At 35.4% G+C, this 22,367-nt stretch overlaps 1 protein-coding gene across 1 annotated transcript; it reads left to right on the top strand.

The window, feature by feature from the left end:
* Positions 1-15,560: 15,560 nt before the first annotated feature.
* LOC149788616 (uncharacterized) lies at positions 15,561-20,330 on the top strand. The gene is made up of 4 exons (XM_089974698.1): positions 15,561-15,689; positions 17,615-17,723; positions 18,310-18,476; positions 18,756-20,330. Exons 1-4 carry the CDS (start codon positions 15,632-15,634, stop codon positions 18,944-18,946), a joined length of 525 nt encoding a protein of 174 aa, XP_089830824.1. The 5' UTR covers positions 15,561-15,631; the 3' UTR covers positions 18,947-20,330.
* Positions 20,331-22,367: the final 2,037 nt, after the last annotated feature.

Here is a 22,367-nt window from a genome sequence, read left to right as displayed (position 1 = left end):
AGACCAAATTACAAATTATGAAATAATAAAATATTAGGCTTGATATTAAAGAAACTTTTTTTCTTCTATTATATTCACCAGCCTGCTGGTCGATCTAGTCCACAGGGGTTCGTAGTAGTCCTACAACGTAGACACATCACCCGATATTGTTGTTCCGGCGGGGTGAATGGTCTTACCGCCTAACGAACGGTGCAGTGTAGCGTGTTTTTATGTCGACTAACAGTGTAACGAAAGTCAAATTTTTAGGAATATCACACACAAGTGGCAACCAATAACGACACTTTTCTACAAAGTAAAGTTATAATGTGTTTGCCAGGCTTTACCTACCCTGATGTCTTTTCTCACAGAAATGGACCTGTTTTGAAGTTTGGTTGGCCTATATTTCAGTTGGCTAGAAAACGATGAAAGCCGGGAATGCCGAAGTCAGAAATAATATTATCACAAATTTCAGAGAATTTTGAATTCGTACTCTACTCAGATTCGAACACAGTCCTGCGGGTTTCGGCACCCATCGCCTTTTCTGCACGCACCAACCCTTATTTTAAGGAGATTATAACCCGGGTAGGAATCCGGAGTATTAATGTACTTAGATTAGAATCGATTCCTCGGTTGATATGCAGGGTATCTGTGCTACACAGGAGTGCATATAGCAGCGGCTTTGTAGTACGATCAGGGCCGGATTAAGGCCTTTGGGAGCCCTGGGCACAGCCAACATATGGGCCCATAGCTATCTTGTCTTGTCCATAGATATGGTTACAGTACTATTAACAACACTGTCTGTGAAACCAGACGATAATATACGGGGACCCTTGAGCACTCAGGGGTCCTGCTGTGAAATCAGACGATGATATACGAGGCCCCTTGAGCCTTGGGGGCCCTGGCACGTTGCCCATTTTGCCCTACGAATAATGCGGCCCTGAGGTCAATTGTTTTGTGTACGACGTATGCATGGTAGAACTGGAATATGATTTGGGGCATGTATGCAAGGTGATGGAGAACCGCACTAGTTTACTGAGCGTGTACACTGTAATCGTTTATTATTCAATGTTCTTGTCCCATTTTTATTAGGATCCGCTGCAGTACAGAATATGATTACGAGCTTAAATAACACGCTGTTGTTCGTCTTTCGAGTTGAAAGATGACGATGACAGCATTAACTGGTTTATTTTCAGTGAGTACATGATCGGGAAAATGTTTGCTCTAAAATGTATGTGGCATACTTGACAAGAGATGCCGCTTGCGTTTGCTAGTTCAACAGATAACGCGCTGTAATTCTGAGATTTACGCTGCTCAGGCTTTTGCACTGCCTCTGCAGTTCTTATCCTATCGAAATCTGTAGCTCCAGTACGGATGATACACCGACAGGTGGGGCGAAATCTTCCCAAAACACAGGGTAATTTTTTAAAAAGTTTTTCAAGGATGACTTTAGGGAATCTTTGAAGCGTTTCTACTGTCCACCCTGAGACCACTTTCCCTTCTTCAGCTCTCCGAAGAAGATCTTTGGTATTTGCTCTTCTGACATCCCGGTGACGTGGCCTGCCAAGCTCAGCCGTGATTTCAGCAGCAGCTTCTGGATGCTTGGATTGCCTGCTTTTGTGAAGTCCTCGTTCTCTGACACCCTGTCCTGCCATGTTATCCTCATCAGTTTCCTTATGATAATGACTCAGCTTCTTGGCATGGCATCACCGTCCAGGTTTCATAAGCATACAACAGGGTCGGCAACATAATGGCTTTGTAGACTGATGCCGCAGTGGTTATTGAATTTTGGAGCAACTAATTTTATATGTTTAATTACTGTAGCGATATAATATTTTCGTTGGTATTTCTAACTATTTTAAACGAATCTTCGTATTATTTCCGTTTTAGTAACATATATCTTCACCGGGTATTATTTAAGTCTCTAAAATAGCCTCAGTCTTGATGGACTTACTTGTCAATCATGCCTGCCAATTCTATCTGACCATGTAAAATATACTAAATTGTATTGTATATTTAGAAGAATACACATTTACACTTGTATCCACATAAAGTCTGTTAGTTTTTCCTTTCTTTTAAAACCAAATTGCTATCAAAGGTTGATGTTGCTTATTTCAAAACTGTTATAATGAAATGAACTCTACAAATTTACGTCTTTTCTAAAACATCGCAGGATATCCTTTTTTATGTTTGAAATCTAGCAATCAGTATGTTTTCATGACTGTAACTTTGACCATCTTTCTCTACCATCCAGGCTTGTAATCAAATACACACTATCTTCTAGTAACAAGAGCGTTGCTTTAATGTTAAGCTCATGAAATAATTTATCACTTGAACGAAAATTGTTGAAGTTGCCTATATAACAAGATGGCCGCTATCGCTTAACCGGCTTGAAGCAGCTGTTCCGTTTTTTAGTGCCGTTTTCATGATATTTGTGCTTGTTGCCTGTTTTCATCTTCGTTATTGTGTTCATTATGTATTGGCTGTTAAATTCTTATGTGTTTCTTCATCTCCTTGTTTTGGAAACGAGAGCAATTAGACTTTTTCTCAGCTGTCTTGTTCCACTGTTTTGAACAAACCGACATCACGTGATTCTCGCCAGTCAACCCGTTTATGCTACGATGGACCCTCATTAATTGCTTTAAATGATCACTCCTTGGCTCTCCTGCTACATTGTGCTCTAGACTAAACGAACTGGGACTACATTCATCATTACCTAAATGTAAACAGAAGCGAAAAAGGAAACGTTGTTTCAAAGCTGGCCGGCGTAGAACAGGAAGAAGAATCCCAGTTACCTCCCTTATTTCGGCTCAACAATTTAAAAAATTTTCGACCGTTAATTTAGATAACCTAATTCAAATCCCTATTAATTCGTCAACCTTTGTGTCAACTATCCAAGAAATACCTCTATGCATTGCATTATTCAATGCCCAATCAGTAGGACCACCGGAAAAGCGCACAGAAATAGTTAATTTTATCAACGACCAAAATGTTGACATATTTTTCCTGACAGAATCATGGCTAAAAACATCAGGCGATGAACCCAAGTGTGGGGATCTAACACCCACTGGTTACTCCATTAAGTCGTTCCCCCGTAATTCTCGCGGAGGTGGAAATGATGTCATCACAAAGAACTCCATAATAAAACGTCTTAACTACACCACAACATTCAATTTCGACCACACATCGTTTGAACTAGTCCAAACCACACTCACACTGGAGCAAAGGTCAGTCCATTTTTTCTGCCTATACCGCCCTCCTCCTAGTAGAAAAAACAAGCTGGCTGTCTCTCTCTTTTTGGAGCAGTTTCCGAATCTCCTGGACTATGGAAATTCGATAGGTGGAAACCTGATTATTCTTGGAGATTTCAACTTTAACTTTGACTGTCCCGGAAACTCAAATACATCAAAACTCATAGATTCCATTAATGTTTTCAACCTCAAACAGTCAGTTAACCAACCCACCCATAAACATGGTCACATTTTAGACTGGATTCTTCATAGACCTGATGACAACATTCTACGGTTCTCCCTGGTATCCCATGACCTTGCATCAGATCACCTCTGCATTATATGCCATCTTGACGTATCAGTCCCTAACCCTCTACCTTTATCTGCTACTAAGAGAAACCTCCGTATGATAAATAGAACCAAACTAATGCACGACATCCAAGTTAACCTAACAACTTGCTTACCTCCTACCGCAGAACAACTCGATAACTGTCTGCGTTCATTGCTTGACAAACATGCCCCAGCTACCAAGTGCAGAGTATCAATTCAAAAGTGTTCTCCATGGTATAGCAGTGTTAGGGACCAGCTTCGCACTGCTAAAAGAGACCACCGTAAAGCTCAGAGGCTCTGGCTTTCCACCAAACTCATTATTCATAAGCAAATCTATGAAGTCGCTAAGAAGAATGTCACAAATATAGTCCATGCAGCGAAATCAGCCCACTACACTACTAAGATCATGGAAAGTTCCAGCTGCAAAGAGCTCTTCGAGATTACTAACAAGCTAATGTCAAGGAACAAATCAACACCACTTCCAACTACCTTCTCTCCAGTCGTCCTTCCGGACATGTTTGCAAATTTCTTCCATGACAAAGTACAAACCGTTAGAGATAAGCTTGACACCACAATTTCAATTGACTCGTCGTCACCATACAGTTGGGATACAGAATTTGAGCGGCAACCATTAGCAGCATTTGAACCTGTCTCTATGGATTTTGTACGTACAATCCTGATGAAGAGTGCACCAAAGTCATGTGAACTTGATCTAATTCCAACATCACTGCTGCTTGAGTGCTTAGATCCAGTAGTGCCTTCACTAACTGATGTTATTAATACCCTCTGTCTCTCTCATCCGGGGAATTCCCATCATTTTGCAAAACTGCCATTGTAAAGCCTCTGCTGAAGAAACCAACACTAGACTATAACGATTTAAAGAACTACCGCCCAGTTTCTAATCTCCCATTCATATCAAAAATCTTAGAAAAGGTTGTTCTATCCCAGCTTGTATCTCATCTAAATTCAAACAGTCTTTTTAGCAATGTACAATCTGCATATCACCCTTGCCACAGTAATGAAACTACTCTTCTAAAAGTAGTTAATGACATTCTCTCTGCGTTGGATAGCGGAAAGATTACAGTCCTCACCCTCCTTGATTTGTCTGCAGCATTTGACACAATAGACCATGCTATATTACTTCACCGTCTCCAGCATGTATTTGGCATTTATGATACAGCCTTACTGTGGTTCAAGGCCTACTTGGTCAACAGGACACAAATTGTATCTGCAAATAGAATACACTCCAGCCCAGTTGATCTATGTAGTGGTGTTCCACAGGGGTCTGTTCTTTGACCTGTTCTCTTCATTCTCTACACTCAGAAGCTCTCAAGTGTCATAGATCATCATCCAGTGTCTCACCAGTTGTACGCTGATGACACCCAAATATACAATTCTAGCCACCCAACTGAAGTTGATGCTACCATCCAAGGTGTAGAGAGGTGCATTTCTGATGTGAAATCATGGATGACATGTAACAAGCTGCAGATGAATGATGATAAAACTGAGGCCATTCTGATCACAACACAAAGACTTTTTCATTCAGATCCTTTACCTCAAACAATAAATATCAGCAACGCCAACATTAAATTCACACAATCAGTACGAAACCTAGGTGTTACTCTGGACAGTACTCTCACATTGCACCAACATGTCATGAACATATGCAAGGCTGCATATCTTGAGCTGAGACGCATCAGCTCAATTCGCAAATATCTTTCAGTTGATGCCACTAAAACACTTGTGTGTTCATTAAGACTGGACTATTGTAACTACATTCTGTCTGGTTCATCTCAATATCTAGTCCAGAAACTTCAAAAAGTTCAAAACAGCTGCTCGGATCATACTTAGAGTACCACGATCAGAGCACACCTCCCCGCTGCTCTGTACCCTACACTGGCTATCCATTCGATCTAGAATCAAACACAACATTTGTTCTCTGTGCTACGTTTCACTGTCGGACTCTAGTCCAACATACCTATCCGACCTGAGGTATGTGTACACACCAGCAAGATACTTACGCTCCTCTTCTGACAATCGTATGCTCATTATTCCCACTATGAAAACAAAGTCATATGGACAGCGTTCGTTTGCATACCAAGGCCCAGCAACGTGGAATGAATTGCCCACTGAACTTAGACACATAGACACAGTGATCACATTCAAGAGGGCTCTCAAAAATCACTTATTTCAACTGCAAGAACAAACTTAAAGACCTAATAATGTTTCCTACCTGAAATATTCTCATCATGTTTTTTTTTTATTTTTTTAATGTTTTTCTAATTTCATGGTGTTTGTTTTTGTAATAATATTATTATATGTTTTTTATCTTATAGGTGTTGTCTAATCTTGTAAAGCGCTTAGGGCTTCTAAAGATTAGGCACTATACAAAGTCCTAATTATTATTATTATTATTATTATTATTATTATATATACATACATATATATATATATATATATATATATATATATATATATATATATATATATATATATATATATATATATATATATATATATATATATATATATATATATATATATATAAACATTGATCTAGCTTAGTTGAGAAAAGATATATATCGGTACGAATGCATTGTTGCATTTATAAAGATTTCAGAACACTCAATTAGCACGGATGGAAACTGTCTTAAAAAACTCATTGGTTGGGGAATTAGCGAAGCAGATTATCCGTATATTAATAATGTTATAAAACATATTAAATTAAAATATCTTCGTGATTTTCACGACAGATTTGTAATTAAAGACAATTTAGTGGTATGCAATGGTATTGCATAATTAGAAACGTATGTATTAATAATAACAAACTTGTACCAGTATATCGCTTTTGATCACATGATGTGAGTTTGAAAATAAGGAAGGATTAAAATTAGTAACAGATAATGGAGCGTTTCAGATGATTTAGACAAGGAATTCTTATGATACCAAGTAGATCTACTAAAGCAAATCATGAATACTGTAATGATAGTAGTTTTAGACGTAACACTGAATACGATAATTTAAGATCAAGGTCATACATAAATGTTCCTAAAAGCAACACAAAAACACAACATTAAATGTGCCAACAAACTGACAGTAAAAGTAATCGAAGAAAATTTGTTGCGTTGGAAAGTGGATGAAACATTTGCTGGCGGTTGGAGGCATATTTGAAAGTACCAACGTATCTACATGACTATGCAACAGAAATCCGATTTACACCAGGAAAAAAAACAAACGAATTCCTAAATAAGTCTGATTTATCTCCACCACAGAAATTTTTATGGAAGATAAAATGAGAATGAAATATTCAGTGCCTACGTCATTGTGCACATTAATAAACAAAGAGGAACATGTTACCCACTTTCTTAATTTGAAGTTGCATGTTAAGTTATGAAGAAATTAAAAAACGCTCATGAAGTAGTTTTATTTCATCAAGAGCCATCGCTAAAATCCAATATTGAATATAATACTTCTCTCAGACAAGTATTGATCAATGTGTTCTGCAAATAGATATTTAAAAAAATGTAAGGAAGAGAACGAATGTAAAATTATGTACTAACGTAGATACATATTTTAAACTTCAAAAGGATATTCTATTTTCAAGGAGACCCATAGAACAAAGAGAGATAGTGTGAGTTAATTTATAAGTAACCAAAACAATTGATGCTGGTTTTGCAGTGTTAGATTTAAGTTGTTACATATAACTTTTACCTCAACTATCTCGCAACGATTATAGCCATAAAATGACACTTTAATTAAACTACTTGGTAGACCCATATCTGTGTTATGTAGTCTTAAATGTTTCTATTTTCTTTCTATTTGCAATTTAAGTGTTTAAAATTTTTCTAACTTAATTCCAAACTCTTATTATCGATACTAAAACTATTGCAAGAAATGCGTTGAGAATAACTCTTTCGGTTGCTTACGTTTTCTCCGTTTCATTAAAATCTTTTCTTAAACGTTTTAACCTTATGTCTACTTCATCTACACTTTATTCTATCACGCCTATATTATTAACTTGATATCGATTTGTATATCCTTTGCTATCTGTTTTGATTTTCTTAATCCAGAAGTATGCAAAAGTTTGTAAATACCGATCATTTGATGCCTTAATCTTGTCACATAAGACTTTAATAGACAAACTGTAGGTTTTCATAATGGTACGATTCTATAGTCTTAAACTCTGTAACAGAAAGAAGCAACACAAACAAGTTCATTAAATTTAATAAATAATTATTTCCCTGGAATACAAAGTGATAATTCAAAAGACACTTAAATATTGTGAAATAAATCCCAGCTAATCCTAAATTTTCTATTACATGTCATAAAGTATAGACGTTCAGAATGAATTCCAATAATCTTGAACGACCATATATACCAAAAGTCTTGACTCTCCCAATTAACCACAGTCTTATAATCCTAAATATCTTTGAATGAGTTCTCAATAATCCCAAAGTAGTGTTTTAGTCTAAAAGGTTAACGAGCACTTTGTAGTTCCAACGAATAATTTAAATCAAGAATTCATCTCAAATTATATCTGAACACAACTATAAACTTGGATGATAGATTCTCATGAACTGATATTAAACAGGAATGAATAGATGTTTACAAAATCATTTATATACATAGTTCACTGGACATATGTCGCGACAGGGTGTTCTGGAAAATCATATCATCCGAATGGAAAATTACACGAAATTGTAACTAAGTTCGCTTCCAGAATCGTATAAGCTCGAAAACAAGGATAGTCTTTGAATTTAGCTTTTCTTTACTCCTTAGAATCATAAAAAAATCTGTTAGGCAAAAGCTCCATTTTCACAAACCTCAATGACGGATATGATAAAAGTCAGCTTCACAATATAAATTAAAGAAACTTAACAATATATCTAATCATACTTCAACTCACGAACCGCTCCGGTGGCATAGTGCTTAGAGAGTTCGCATCGGATGCGAGAGGTCGTGGGTTCGATCCCCGGTTGAGTCATACCAAAGACTTGAAAAAAATGGTACTAATAGCTGCCTCGCTTGGCGCTCAGCATTAAGAGGTTAGTATTAGGACTGGCCTGCCTGGTGTCAGGATAATGTGACTGGGTGGGACATCATGCTACATATCTGCGGCATGATACCCCAGTTGCTAGGTATGCAGTAATCGTAGCGATATGGCTGAAAAATTGTTCAAGCAACGTTAAAAGTCCAAATCACACACACTTCACACACGCTTATTTTTGTCTTTGTTCATCTGTCTTTATGCTTATTTCTTTGTAATCATTCTTTTCCCCTATTCACATTTTTGTTTTTGCAACGGCGACAAGGTATCAGCATTACCAGTTCCAATGTAATCACACAAGATTTAACGTCATCAGATAACATGCTAATATCTCTATCGTTCGTCTGCATTTTATTATCGTTTAAATATTTATGTAATTGTTAAAATTGAGACTGTAAAGAATTGCTAATTTTCAAGAGTCTTTTTAATTTATTTAATGTGTTATGTGCATTTAATTTGCATTGTTTGTTGGCTTTTCTTAATGGTTATACGTTATGTACATATTTTTTGCACGTGACCATTTTTTGTGCTTGACCTTGTCAAAAATAAAATACATGGTGTACCTGACTAGTGACATTTATTTTGTAGATAACAGAATACATAACTAAATATTTCTCTACGATTGTGGATTAAATATTAAAATTAATATTAGCAGTAAACGTTTACTCCAATCGGAGTTAAAGAACAGTCTTGATTCTGTCCTTGGAAACTTCCAGAATGAAAATGTAATGTTGAGTTGACATAGTATTTTCAGAAACTGGTTATTGTGATCTAGATCAAGTAGATTGGTATTATAATCTTGTTACCTAAGAATACTCATTGTTAAGTAAACAGCTGAAGTATAATCAGTCTTATTGATGCATTGAGATTTTTTTTTAATTTTGATCGATTTGTTTACTCAGATTAGTATTCACTATAATTTTATTATTGGACTATAACATTAAATTGGAATATTAGTGAATTCAGTCAAGAACATTTTGGATTATATTATTGTCATACTCAAAAGCCTGTTAACACATCGCCACATGCAAAGCTATTGACACATAAGCACATGTGAGACTTTCATACACATCAACACATACAATAAAAGAATTGATTTGACAATACCAATTGGAATATCATACACCGTGACTTGTGATAGAAATTTAGAATTATTTGGGATTTAATTCATAATATTGTAAGTTCTTTTTAATGTTCACTTTATATTTGAGGGGAAAATACATTTTTCGCTGAATTTTACAAGATTTGATAGTTTTCGCTTCTTTCTATTACTTAGTTTAAAAGAACATAAACTCGTAACAGGAAATTGGGAGCCCGTCAAATGTAACAATTTTCTCTAAAATGTTTCAGGAAACAGTTTTGTGACTTAAACTGACTTTTTCAGGATTTTCTAAGTCCTAGGCTTTATTTCGCATATTTTGATAAATCTATACTGAACTCAATAAGCTTTTAAAATGTCATCTAAAGTGGAGAAGTTTATTTTAAATCCTTCCCGAGAAGGGTTAGAGTCCTTTAAAAAGGACGAATCGATCTAGCTTGCCAGATAATAAGATCTTTTTGAGATGAAGGCTCCTTTCACGAAGCAAGAAATAAAAAATATTTTGGTCCAATATTTGGCGGAAAATATTTCTTTGATCAAAGTGCTTTGGGTTTGAATAATGAGTCTCCATCTTGTTCTGAAATGAAGGTAATAGATCTGAAATTAAAACACAAGATGGAAACAGAGCTAAGTAAGTTTCAGCTTCAGAAAGAGGAAAGAGAAATGCAGGTACAGGAAGAAAAAAGAGAATTGCAGTTGCAGAGAGAGAGAGAGAGAGAGAGAGAGAGAGAGAAGGGGGAAGGGCGGGGGGTAGGGTGAGAAATGTAAATTCAGGTGCAAAGAGGTGCAAATGTACAGGTCTCGCCCTAAGATGTGCGGGGCCCAAGGAAGCAAGGGATGAGCGGGGCTCCAAGCAAAAAATTGCATAGCGGAGTTGATTTCATACCAATACGGTATTGGCAGCGAGGGGCCCCCATAATGCGGGGCCCAAGGCGGTTGCTTCGTTCGCCTTGCCCTAGGACTGCAAATGTAAATGCAAGTGCAAAGAAAAAAGAAGAGATGGAAATGCAAATGCAAATGCAAAGAGAAAGAGAAACGGAAGAAAGTGAATTTGAATTTCGGTTAAAAGAACTAGAGCTGGCAAGTGGACACCACCGCATTACCCTGCATTACACAAAAGTTCTTTTTTTGAAGTTACCAGAAATACTAGGCTAATACCCCCTTTTAAGGAAAAAGAAGTAAATAAATATTGTCCTCATTTTGAAATAAATTCAAATGGACAAAAGAGCGTTGGACTCTAATATTACAATGTGTGCCTATTGGCAAGCTCATGAAGTCTATATTTCGCTCTCATACAACAAAGTGCTGACTATGATATATGGTTAAAGAATTATCTTGAAGGGTTATGAGTTGGTACCTGAGACATACTGACAAAGGCTAAGGAACTGAAAAGCGAAGCTGGACAGAACAATGTCGAATTTGCAAGAGGAAAACAAAAACAAAAGTATTTGAGAGGAGGTATTCAGCCAATTAAGGTTGCACAAGACTACGATAGAGGTTATCGTAGTCTGAGGTATACAACTCACATTAACTTAAAAGTTCAAGAATTGTGTCTACAGTGACGTTAAGACCTACCTTGATTAGCAATAGGTCAACACTTTAGAAAATGATGCTGACGATTATTCATTGACTTACAAAGTGTCTTTTGTCAGCAAGTCTTCTAATCAGCAGTTTGTTTGGTTACAAACCCATCTCAGTCTCTTACAAGCATTTCTGAATCACAATTTGGCACAACGTTTAGGAATAAAATTTCTGATAAGACTGATCAGAAATCCTTATTATCTCTTCCAACGTACACCAATTGCAAGAAGAAAGAGCATTTTACTTCGGTGAATCGTAACAATGTCAGCCACTAAGTCCGATATCTCACTCTGTATCCGTTATTTAATGGGTCGCAAGTATTGTAATGTTTTCTCTCTCTCTCTCTCTCTCTCTCTCTCTCTCTCACACACACAGACAGAGTTTGTAAAGCTTCTACTGGATGTAGTAATTAATCTTACAGTACAGTAAATCGATAGTAAGGACCTGACATTTTCTTATTGTCTTCTATTTGCTTCTGCGTTCTTAGGTCTGCGTTGTTTTAGGGGCGGGGGAGGCTTTATTTTTTAAATTTTAGTTTTGCTCTGTATTTGTGCGTTTTATGGCTACATTTTCTCTCTCTAGGTTTTAATATATTTCAGTTTGTTAACTTTAAATGTCCTAAGTATTTGATTGTCAAACCTTTAAAACGGAAAAGTTCACTAGATACGTCAGATTTTGTTCACCAGATCACCTAAATTTGTAATAAGGTGATATTTAATAATTAGTCATTGATCGACCTAGTGCGTCATCTTTCACACCTGGTTTCGCCAGAGATTTAAAACTTAAAATCAATGTGATCTCATACAGCTATTCTCTTATCGTATTAATGAGCCTGTTTTCTTAATGAGAAATACATATATAAATGTGAATACCATGAACATCTATCACTTTCCCTTCTTCATCTTTAAGGCTGATATTCAGCCTGATAGTATGCATTGTATATTAATATATTCAAAATGTCATAATGACATATATTTTTTTAATGACTCTATCATATATACATACATACATGCATATTGCCGTTTAAGTAATTTTGGTGTTATTGGTCAGGTCCAGATAAACGTAAAAATATCTTAAGTCTTAAAAAAAATCACAAACTATCCGATTTAGTTAATGTCTGTCTTCATGATTTTCAATTTATTTTAACCTTGCCAGGTCGATCTGTACTGACTCGACAAATGCAAACATTGAGTTTTCAAACAATACAGTTACAATTTTCAACGGAAATTCAACATTGGAAATATTTTAAACTTCTTTATTAAATCAAATAACACAAAAAGCAAATTTTCAATCTATATGAAACAGTTCACTTTCTAACGAGATAAATAAAACGATGTGACATTTTTAATGTTGCAGTAATATTAGATTCTTTCTTTGTATGTCACTTAAAGATGAATTGACAAATTTTGTCTGTTCATTTAATTTATTTATCCAATTAGATTGATGTAGAATAAATGAACATAGATGAGTTCATTTATTATATTTTCAGCCATTTTCATGTCTTTATTATTAGAACTTGTAACATCTAAACTTACTTTAATTATTCTAGTATGACGTTATATGTTTGTTTTATTGTTGTTGTTGTGTTTATATATATATATATATATATATATATATATATATATATATATATATATATATATATATATATATATATATATATATATATATATATATATATATATATATAACTTTATCCTTAGTTTCTGCATTCACCACTGTTTTACTATCCCCAGATATATCATACTCCCAAGCAAGGCGTATTCTGAGAATCTTCATAGAATAATTCAAAACCTACTGGCTGATTTAGAGTCACTATATTATCATACCGAGGTGCACAAATAAATATACAATCCACCAGACAACAAAAGCGTGTTATAATCATTTTCATAACACCTTTAAAAAAGTAAATATGTCAATTTCCTTAAATTAACGTGTTTTTATAAATGAATGGTACATGCTATCACTATGCATTTATATAACCTGATTATTTAAGTTAGAAATTCTAATAAATTCAGTTTACAGCATTCTAACACTATAAACTGTGTGTATTAACTAATTCCTACCTTTTTATAACTTCCTCATTCACGGTATTTAAAAAAAACCTGTGTGTATAATGTCTTGTTTCTACTTGACATGTATGCTTCCTAGTTTACGTCATAGAGTACTACATACACGTTACATTGACCAGGTTGATACAGCCAAACGGTATTTCTTTTAATATGCGATCTTAAATATTTGATTCTCCTTTGCATGTGTTATCAATGTTATAATATGACATAATGACTAGCAGACATTCATATATTATTTTAGAAAATATTCTGAAACTTATGTGGCATCTAAAATGAATGGCAACGGGCAGTATTCGCAGGTCGCATCTTTCATACTAACGGTAAGCCTTCATATTTTATGTAGTAAAGATCATGACGTTGGGGATTTTATATCATTTTGATATATCTATAATTCAATGGTTTGTAATTAGACGGAGTATGAGGCGAGAGCGACCAACGCTTTCAACAGTGACGCTCCAAGCAGTATGTCATATTGATGTAAAACACTAATAACAAGTGATATAATGTGGTGCATACATTTTATACATTTTTGTTTATCTTCCAGGACAAGGACGGTCTAAAGCAATGTTACCGTGTAGGATAGGGTAATGGTTTTTGAAAATGAAAGGTTAATTGTGGGTGGCTCAGCATGAAGTATGTCAATAATATCTCTCTGAAAACTGTTGATTTTAAAACTTTGTAGCTTCGCTTCATCATTTATATTGTGCTAAAGTATTTTATATTATTTTGTAATCTCGAATATTATTGCTTTCTAGTAAAATCGTACCCAAGAAGTTTCGTACCCGTGTAGGTGGTTTCATACCAGAAGGCCAGAAGTTTTGTATCCGCCAGTGGAGAACAGGTACCCTTCGTAAACTATATATATCTATATATATATATATATATATATATATATATATATATATATATATATATATATATATATATATATTGTTCTTATAGATATTCATAATAGTTGAGTTGTTTTTGTTTTTGTTCGTTTCAGATATCAATGGCGAACTGCAATTTCACTGGTTCAATCCATGGCAACTTCGACATGTTGCTATCATCGTAATGGAAGACAATAACACAGTTGATATCATAGCACAATGTACATCGCTCATCCATACATGATAGCCCATAAGAACAAAATCGCATTACAAGAAAAATCACATCAGAACTACAGAAAAAGAGAAACAATATTCATCAAATCAGAAAGAAAACATTTTAGGTGACCGACTTAACGTGTAACATAATTCTTATAGTTTCCCCAGATTTATAAATGTTGCGAAAAGCATTTAAATAAATGTTTACAGTTGTAGTTTCAGAGACACTTTATAAATTTTAAAACATTGCCCAAGTTTTCGATATTTAAACCGACATTGGGCAGGTTTCACGCCAGTTTTGCACTGTTTTTCTTCTGTGTTTGTTTCATATAGTTAGTTAGGGGGTTTTCATGACCGACACGATATTTTTGATCCAGTGCAGTTTCAAAAGACTGCTATTAACCGTGTACGTTTTAGGTAATTCTAAGGAATAATCGAATAAACCTTCAGTGTGCGGGTGCAAAAGCAACAACCATTGGGTAACAAACCTCCAGTCTCTGGATGATCCGAACCAACTTGCGTACAAACACACCTGCAAACATGGTATGTGGATGTACAGTGAGTTGGTATGTGATAACGTTCTGGTAATTTGAATTAATTAGCACCTCCATTTTATACATACTGTGCCAAAATAATATCGTATTAATTTAAATGTAATTAGTAGTCTTACATTTTTTTTTTGGGAGGGAGCCCTTCAAGTGACTGCGATAACTAAATATTTGCAAGTGGTCTCGCATTCTCATATGCATAGAAAAAGCAAAACAAATCTGATCCTCAATTGTTTTAGAAATAGGTTTTTCTACACATCCTGCCGTAAAATTTATTTTAAGCATTACATGTTGTCTCGCACTCTCATTACCTATCTACTGTGAGTACAATTCGTAGAGTAAACATCTATGTAAGTCATTAAACCCAAACTCACTTCCTTGTACATGAACGATCTTGTCTATTGAATTCTGATATATTGATAACACAGAAAGGTGGATGCCATGTTGTCCTTAAATCCGCTAAGTACCTGAAGACGGCTGTAATCCGTATTGGACGGTCGCCAGTAACAAAACTGGGGTGCAAACGTCAGATGCCGGCAATCTATAACACTTATCTTGATACTTAACACTACCTGTTGAGAGCCATAAAGAAATCAGGTATTTGAATTCAGGGGCTACCTGTACATATTGTCAATATTAAAAGAGAAATCGTATGATCTCTTCATGGCGTACCTAGACAGCTTTTATTCCCTACCTCTGCTTCTTTCCATTTGTTTGATCGGTAAGTATATTTCACGCCTATTACAAAGTGAGATGTTTGTCATCATAGCTGTTCCAAAATGCATCTTAAATTTATGTTGTGATTTTTAAAAGTTTGCCTGATATGAGTCTGATACAACATTGTGGCGATATATTCATTGTCGTTTCTGTACTGTAGGTAATATTTTCTTTGATGTGACATTAGCTATAGTACTTAAAGCACATCACATCATCTCTGGAAAATAATTTATTAATATAATATCTTTAAAACAAAATATATAGGCTCGAGTCTCAGATTCGGCCAGCTGCAGTTGAGAGAAAGATTGCCAGTAGCTTCCCGTGGCTGGTGACTGTTCCCGAGATTTTCCGGGTTCTTCCTCCACAAGATATACTGGCCGCCATAAAGAGCCTATTATGTGCTGAAAATGGCGTGAATCCAACAACAACAAAAAAAAAAAACCATAAAAAGATCACATATGTGTGTGTGATTAAATAAACTCTCGTTGATCAAAGTTATTCTGATCTTTAAACTAATATTTTTTACACACATACACACGAATACATAAACGAAACTACAATATGTCGTTTGAAGGTCATGCCACAAATATCTAAGGATAATGTTTGAACAGTTATCTAAAGAAAGGCAAAACAAAAACAACAACAAAAACACCAGCATCTGTTTTATTCCTCAAGTTATATGGACGTCTCCTTGAAACCAATTTTACATGGTGATTTCCAGAATGTGATATATATATATATATATATATATATATATAAGTAAAGGACATTTTTTCTATATGATGCGATTAGTTATATCCGGCCTGAACCAATTATTATTATTATTATTATTATTATTATTATTGTTGTTGTTGTTGTTGTTGAACACGGACAATATTTACCACAAGTTTACTGTACTCTTTATTGACATATTGTGCTATTTCACATACATGGGGATAGACAACGTGATTGTATAAAGTATAATGTTATGAAAGTATGCAATAATTCTCAGAATAGGATACTTGTGTTAAAAGATCTGTGCAATGAGAGAAGAACGGTCAATACACGAATATGCTTAATTGTTCATTAAGTACATCTGATTCCTTTCTAATTTCCCGATCTGTTTTAGTGTAAAAAGAACTATCAATTAAAAAAGTAAACACTTCTCATTTGAAGATTAAAACATGATATACAATTTTGAAGGTATATAACTGCACAATATTTTAATTATGGATCGTCTAGAGATCAAAATGACGCGTCTTTTAATATTGGGATGATATAAGGTTTGCTTTTGTTGGAGTTCGAAGAAATTGCTTGAACCCCCTTGTTCGAAGTCTTTCTTGACTGTGTTTGCCAAAGCCATTATTTGAGAAAACTTTTAAAGTCTTTCTCGACTGCTTTTGCCGGAGCACAAGAAATGAGTCAGATCCCGAGTGTTCAAAGCTATGCCGGATTGCTTCGGCAAATCTTTGCATGTAGCAAACAGTGCATGATCGTTATTTTTATTCGATCAATTCCATTTTAAGACACCCACAACCACGCACAGCCTCATGCAGTACGTGCAGTTTAGACTTTCGTCAATGAAAACCACGCTTGGTTTTAATTTAAGGAGCATGAAGAAACTCTAATTTATGAGATTTTACTCCTGAGTCACTATTGCTGCTTTGCTTCTTTCGTATAGCTGAATAATGATGGGACGTTTCATTCTAGACCAAACGGTCCACTATGGAAGGGTATTACAGCCATGCATGTATATTATATTAGTATATATTGTTTATCCTATTCTGCACTATTCTATTGTGCATTTGCTATGTGTGTAAGAGGTATATTCAAGGTTGCATCCTTATATCTGAAAATAGCTCTTTCTCAATTGCATATGCATGATATTTTTATATCTTCACATTCCACTTGGTGCACAAAAAACGATAATAAAACTCCTTTAATTTCAAGTCCCCAGCTTTTGTGAGCACTGTGCTTATGACGGCCCATCAAAGGTGGAGTACACCTATTGTTACAATGGATGCTGTGGGACCTATTACAACAGATACTGTTGTATGAGGTAACTATACCTAAATGTTTCCAGTATGGGTTTATTTTAGAAAAGTGTATATATATATATATATATATATATATATATATATATATATATATATATATATATATATATATATATCGAGACAATTTTAATTTTACGCGGGCAGGTATAATTGAAAGCAAGACCTGTGCATCATTTGCATTTTACTTACAATGAATTTAATTGGTATGCATATTTCATATTTTATTCACTGTTCACTGATTATTTAAACGGTCAATGATGTGAAAAAAGAAACACCTATTAAAATTATTCATAGATGCGTTACTCATTTTCTTTTAAAGTTATCTTCACAATTACATATTGGATTATTGCCGAGAGGATCCAAAACGAGGGGAAAAAGGAAGCATCTATTTCGGCTGGCCTTCTGTAGTGAGGATATCTATCGGAAGATACCGTCAATCACTTTTTGTTTTTCTTCTTCTTTTCAAAAAATAAATATCCTTCAAATGCCTTTTTTTAATAAACATCATATGTCCTGCCTCTTCTATCTGTCACCCCTTTTATGAACTCTAGTGATACTTGATTCTCGCCATTTCTCTTATCATTTCAGCTATTGGGCTATAGTGGGAATTGTGTTTTCTGGATTACTTGCGTTAGGTGTCATGGCCTCCATCATCATCGCCTGCTGTTCGCACAAAAATAACAAGCGAAGATCTACACATCCATTCATCGTTAATCACAGAAGTCCTAATTCTGACGTAACAATCATATCTACAGGTATGCTAAGATGATAAGATGAATCTATTATTTCCGATTTATTTGAGAGAGAGAGAGAGAGAGAGAGATGCATGACTAATAGAGGATATCATAGCTATGAATTGAAGATTGTACAGAAACATTGCAGAAAACACAATTTGAAGCGTAAAGACTTATCAAAGCACAATTAATTGTAAAGGCGTATGTTGAGCAAAAGTATGTTCATTTTTGCATAAGTTTCTATTACGTCTGGTAAAATACGCCGTCACAAATTCTATTCAACTATTTATAATTTTTCAGGACAATATGGCATACATCCAGGCAGAGGAGATAATGAGACGGCCACATATCCCCATACACTTGACACCCAGCCTCCTCCCTACAGTGCCAAATCTTACATGCCTCCAACTTATGAAGAGATATCACATTTACACCCGTCTGTTCCCGGTTGTAATCGTGATACTTCACGGCCACCACCAAACATGCAATAATAAAAACAACTTCATATGTAAAGTTATAATATAAGAAACATTTTAACACTTCTAGCCCACATTTCGACATCATTAATCGTTGCACATGCTACCGCAAAACCCCGTGTTCTCTTAAACTCATTCTTCAACATCTGTTGTCTCCATTTAAACATTTTGACAACTAATTGTTGATATCAAATACCATCGATGATCTAATGGTATTCACAGTATCTTAGACAATGATCAGATTTGTTTGCTTTCTCCGTGGTGCAACGTGCAGATTTCCGCTTCCCTAATATTGGCAATGGCATAGAGGTGCAAATAAGAAAATAAAACTAACACTGTAAGTTAATATATTGGCCCAGATTTGACACAAAACAACTATTCATTCTGGACTTGGTCCCTGATTTAGGGGGGGAGGGTAGGTCGGTGCGGTCCAGAACTTCTTGATACACTACAGATTGGCTCATTTAATGCCAGATTCAATATTAACGATAATCATTTATTGTACACATTCACCTTTGTACCTTAGAAGTAACAGTTAACAGTTGCACAACAATCAAGTAGCAATATACTGTCTACAAAGACAATTTGTTGTCATCTCATGAACTATACATTCTTCCTATATAACTTTGCTAAAAATATATGCCTGGAACATTTTCTCTTGAATGATAAAATGTACGAAAAACTAGTTCTTTCAGCGTTAAACTGATGTGTGTCATCAGCTTTCAAATTACGAGAGTCTGACGATTTGTGGAGTAATCTTCACAGAGAAAACAAAACTGTGTCGCTTATTTTCATAATCACACGTGCTCTCTTTGCACCTGCCCACGTTCAAGATTTGACAAAAGGGAAAAGGATAGTAAAATGCAATTCCAGATTTCCTTTGACTAATCTGAAAAGCTTTTAAACGCTGTTTTCTCTTAAAACACTATACCAGAGACTTTCAAAACGCTATTATAGTCTCATAAAAAGCTATTTCAGAGTCTCTTAAGACACTGTTCCAGAGTCTTTTAAAAACGCTATTCCAGAGTCTTTTAAAACGCTAGTCTAGAATCTATCGAAAACACTATTCCAGAGTCTCTTTAAAAACTATTTAAGAGATGTTTAAAACGCTATTCCAGGTTCTCTTAAATAATTATTCCAGAGTCTATAAAACGCTGTTCCAGAGTCTCTTAAAACACTATTCCAGAGTCTTTTAAAACTTTATTCTATAGTCTTTTTAAACGCTGTTCTAGTCATGTCATCGATTTCTTTGGGAGGGGAGCAGATGCATTCTATATGGGATATATCAATTCCAAAAATAGTTTGATTAATATTGGTAATTTCTTAAATTATTCACAAATTGTCCTGTTTTAATCATTGCAATGATGTAATTATTATGAAAATAAAACAACAATAATTAGTTTACTATTTTTTCTTCACTCCATTCCAGCATCCGTGGCATCACCTCTTTACATGAGTGATATTCTCCCATGGCAAAAACAAAGTGACCAGATTGGTTGCTATATATATGTGTTTGTCCAATTGATATAGATGATATAGGTTACATTTTAATCATAGTAGATAGGTAATAATCTGAATGACGTAAGACCTGTAGGTTTTTTTTTGATCATACAGCCTCATCCCTTTTATGTTTCACAAGAAAAATGTAACAAGACTGACCTATAATAATAATAAAAAAGCTGTTTTGACTGTAAGTGCGTTGTACAACTAAGTTTTTTTAAAAAATTATTATTAGCGAACAGTACGTTATCTATCCCCTGAAAGAACTCTTCATCCACCTCTACTCACTTCTCAGTCTCATTGTGTTATTATAAAATGCGATTTTATATTTCTTTTTTCGTATTTTGTTCGTATGATGGACAACTGTACTTCCAACTGCATGGCTTAATGCCTTCATTTTCTGGGCATGATGGGCTATAGTAAACACGGCGAAATAACCAATGAAAACACAGAGAAGAACCATGGACCCACGTGAAGCTAATAACATGCTTTTTCACATACCCACACAAGCAGAGTCAAAAACTCGAACCTACATGTCAGAAGTGAGATGGCAGTGATCGGTAAAGGTTAACGCTTTATACCACTCGGCTACACGTTGCCCTGACGGCAGATTTACCCGCCGGTGCGCTGGTGAATGGAGTAGATGGTTACCATGATTACCTGTGCGCGAAGGATGGTTCAGTAATGTCCGCAAATCTTGGCAACACTTTAGATATATAAATATGTCAAGTAACAAAGGTGCCTGGACGACAGTGTCATTTGCCCCTTCTAGATCGCCATAACATTTCCTCATGTAAACGTTTTGCACGTGTGTGTATATGTGATTGTAACCTGAGTGTGGACAGTACATCCGTCTACAGAACGATATATGCTGACAACTGTTTGCCTGATATTTACTGCCTGTAAGTTAATTACCTGTTCTGGAACTCCCCAGTTTCGTATCTGTGAGCGAGGTCATCGTTGGTTTTCCATTTCGACCACTGTCATGATAATCGTTTTATCTTCAATAGCTTGACAATAAATTCGTGGAATTTATAAATGATTTTCCGAATGAATGTGTACGTTGTCTGCGATTACCGGCAAACCTTTAAGTTTTATATCCCGATGAGTAATTAATGTATGTCTTGGCGACAATTGACAACTATATTCTCGCGTACGTGTTTGCGTACATATTTGCGTGTGTTGTTGATCATGGTCAGGTCTTTGTCTTCTGGTGGCCACAAATCAGACAGATGCCCGCCATGTCCGTCATGCACGTGACAATCATGGTCAAGGATGATCGGTCAACCCTGTAGAAAAAAAACTTAGAGAACCATGTGCAAAAGTGATTCTGTCGTCATGTACAACAATACTGACCGATTGGCACGTTTATTTGACCGATCAACAACCTGATACAATAATATAGACCGATGATAAAAAAAGAGCGGTTTATTAAGTCACCGCCGCAAGGTGTCTCTGCAATAAATAATCAAGTAACATTAACGCGCGTTGCTGTTTGAATAAGTATCATTGGTTGTAAGTAGTGAATGGGGATACCGTAGGGACTAGGGGACTTTAATGTTAAAATAGGGAATTTGTACCGTAGGGGCTATGGAAATATAACATGGAGAGCACAGAGTTTGTACCGTAGGGACAATGGGAATTTAACATGGTGGGATGGGACTGTTGAGGGGCAATGGGAATTTAACATGGGAAATTTTAACATGGATGGGACTATAGAGGGACAATGGATTGGGTGTGTCTAGGAACAATGGAAATTGAACATGGTAGGCCTGTCTAGGGACAATGGAAATGGAACACGGGAGATGGATAGAACACAGACGATAGACAACAGACAATTGTTTAAAAAGAAATTTAGGCATGAAAGTTAATGTCTTTTCGAGGCATAGGATTGGCCCTAGCAGCAGAGAGGGTGAACAGACCAATTTTGGAAGCG

This window comes from Sinohyriopsis cumingii, chromosome 11, assembly GCF_028554795.1.
Source record: "Sinohyriopsis cumingii isolate HCF-2022 chromosome 11, ASM2855479v2, whole genome shotgun sequence".
Lineage (NCBI taxonomy): Eukaryota > Metazoa > Mollusca > Bivalvia > Unionida > Unionidae > Sinohyriopsis > Sinohyriopsis cumingii.
This window is presented reverse-complemented; position numbering and strand designations above follow the sequence as displayed.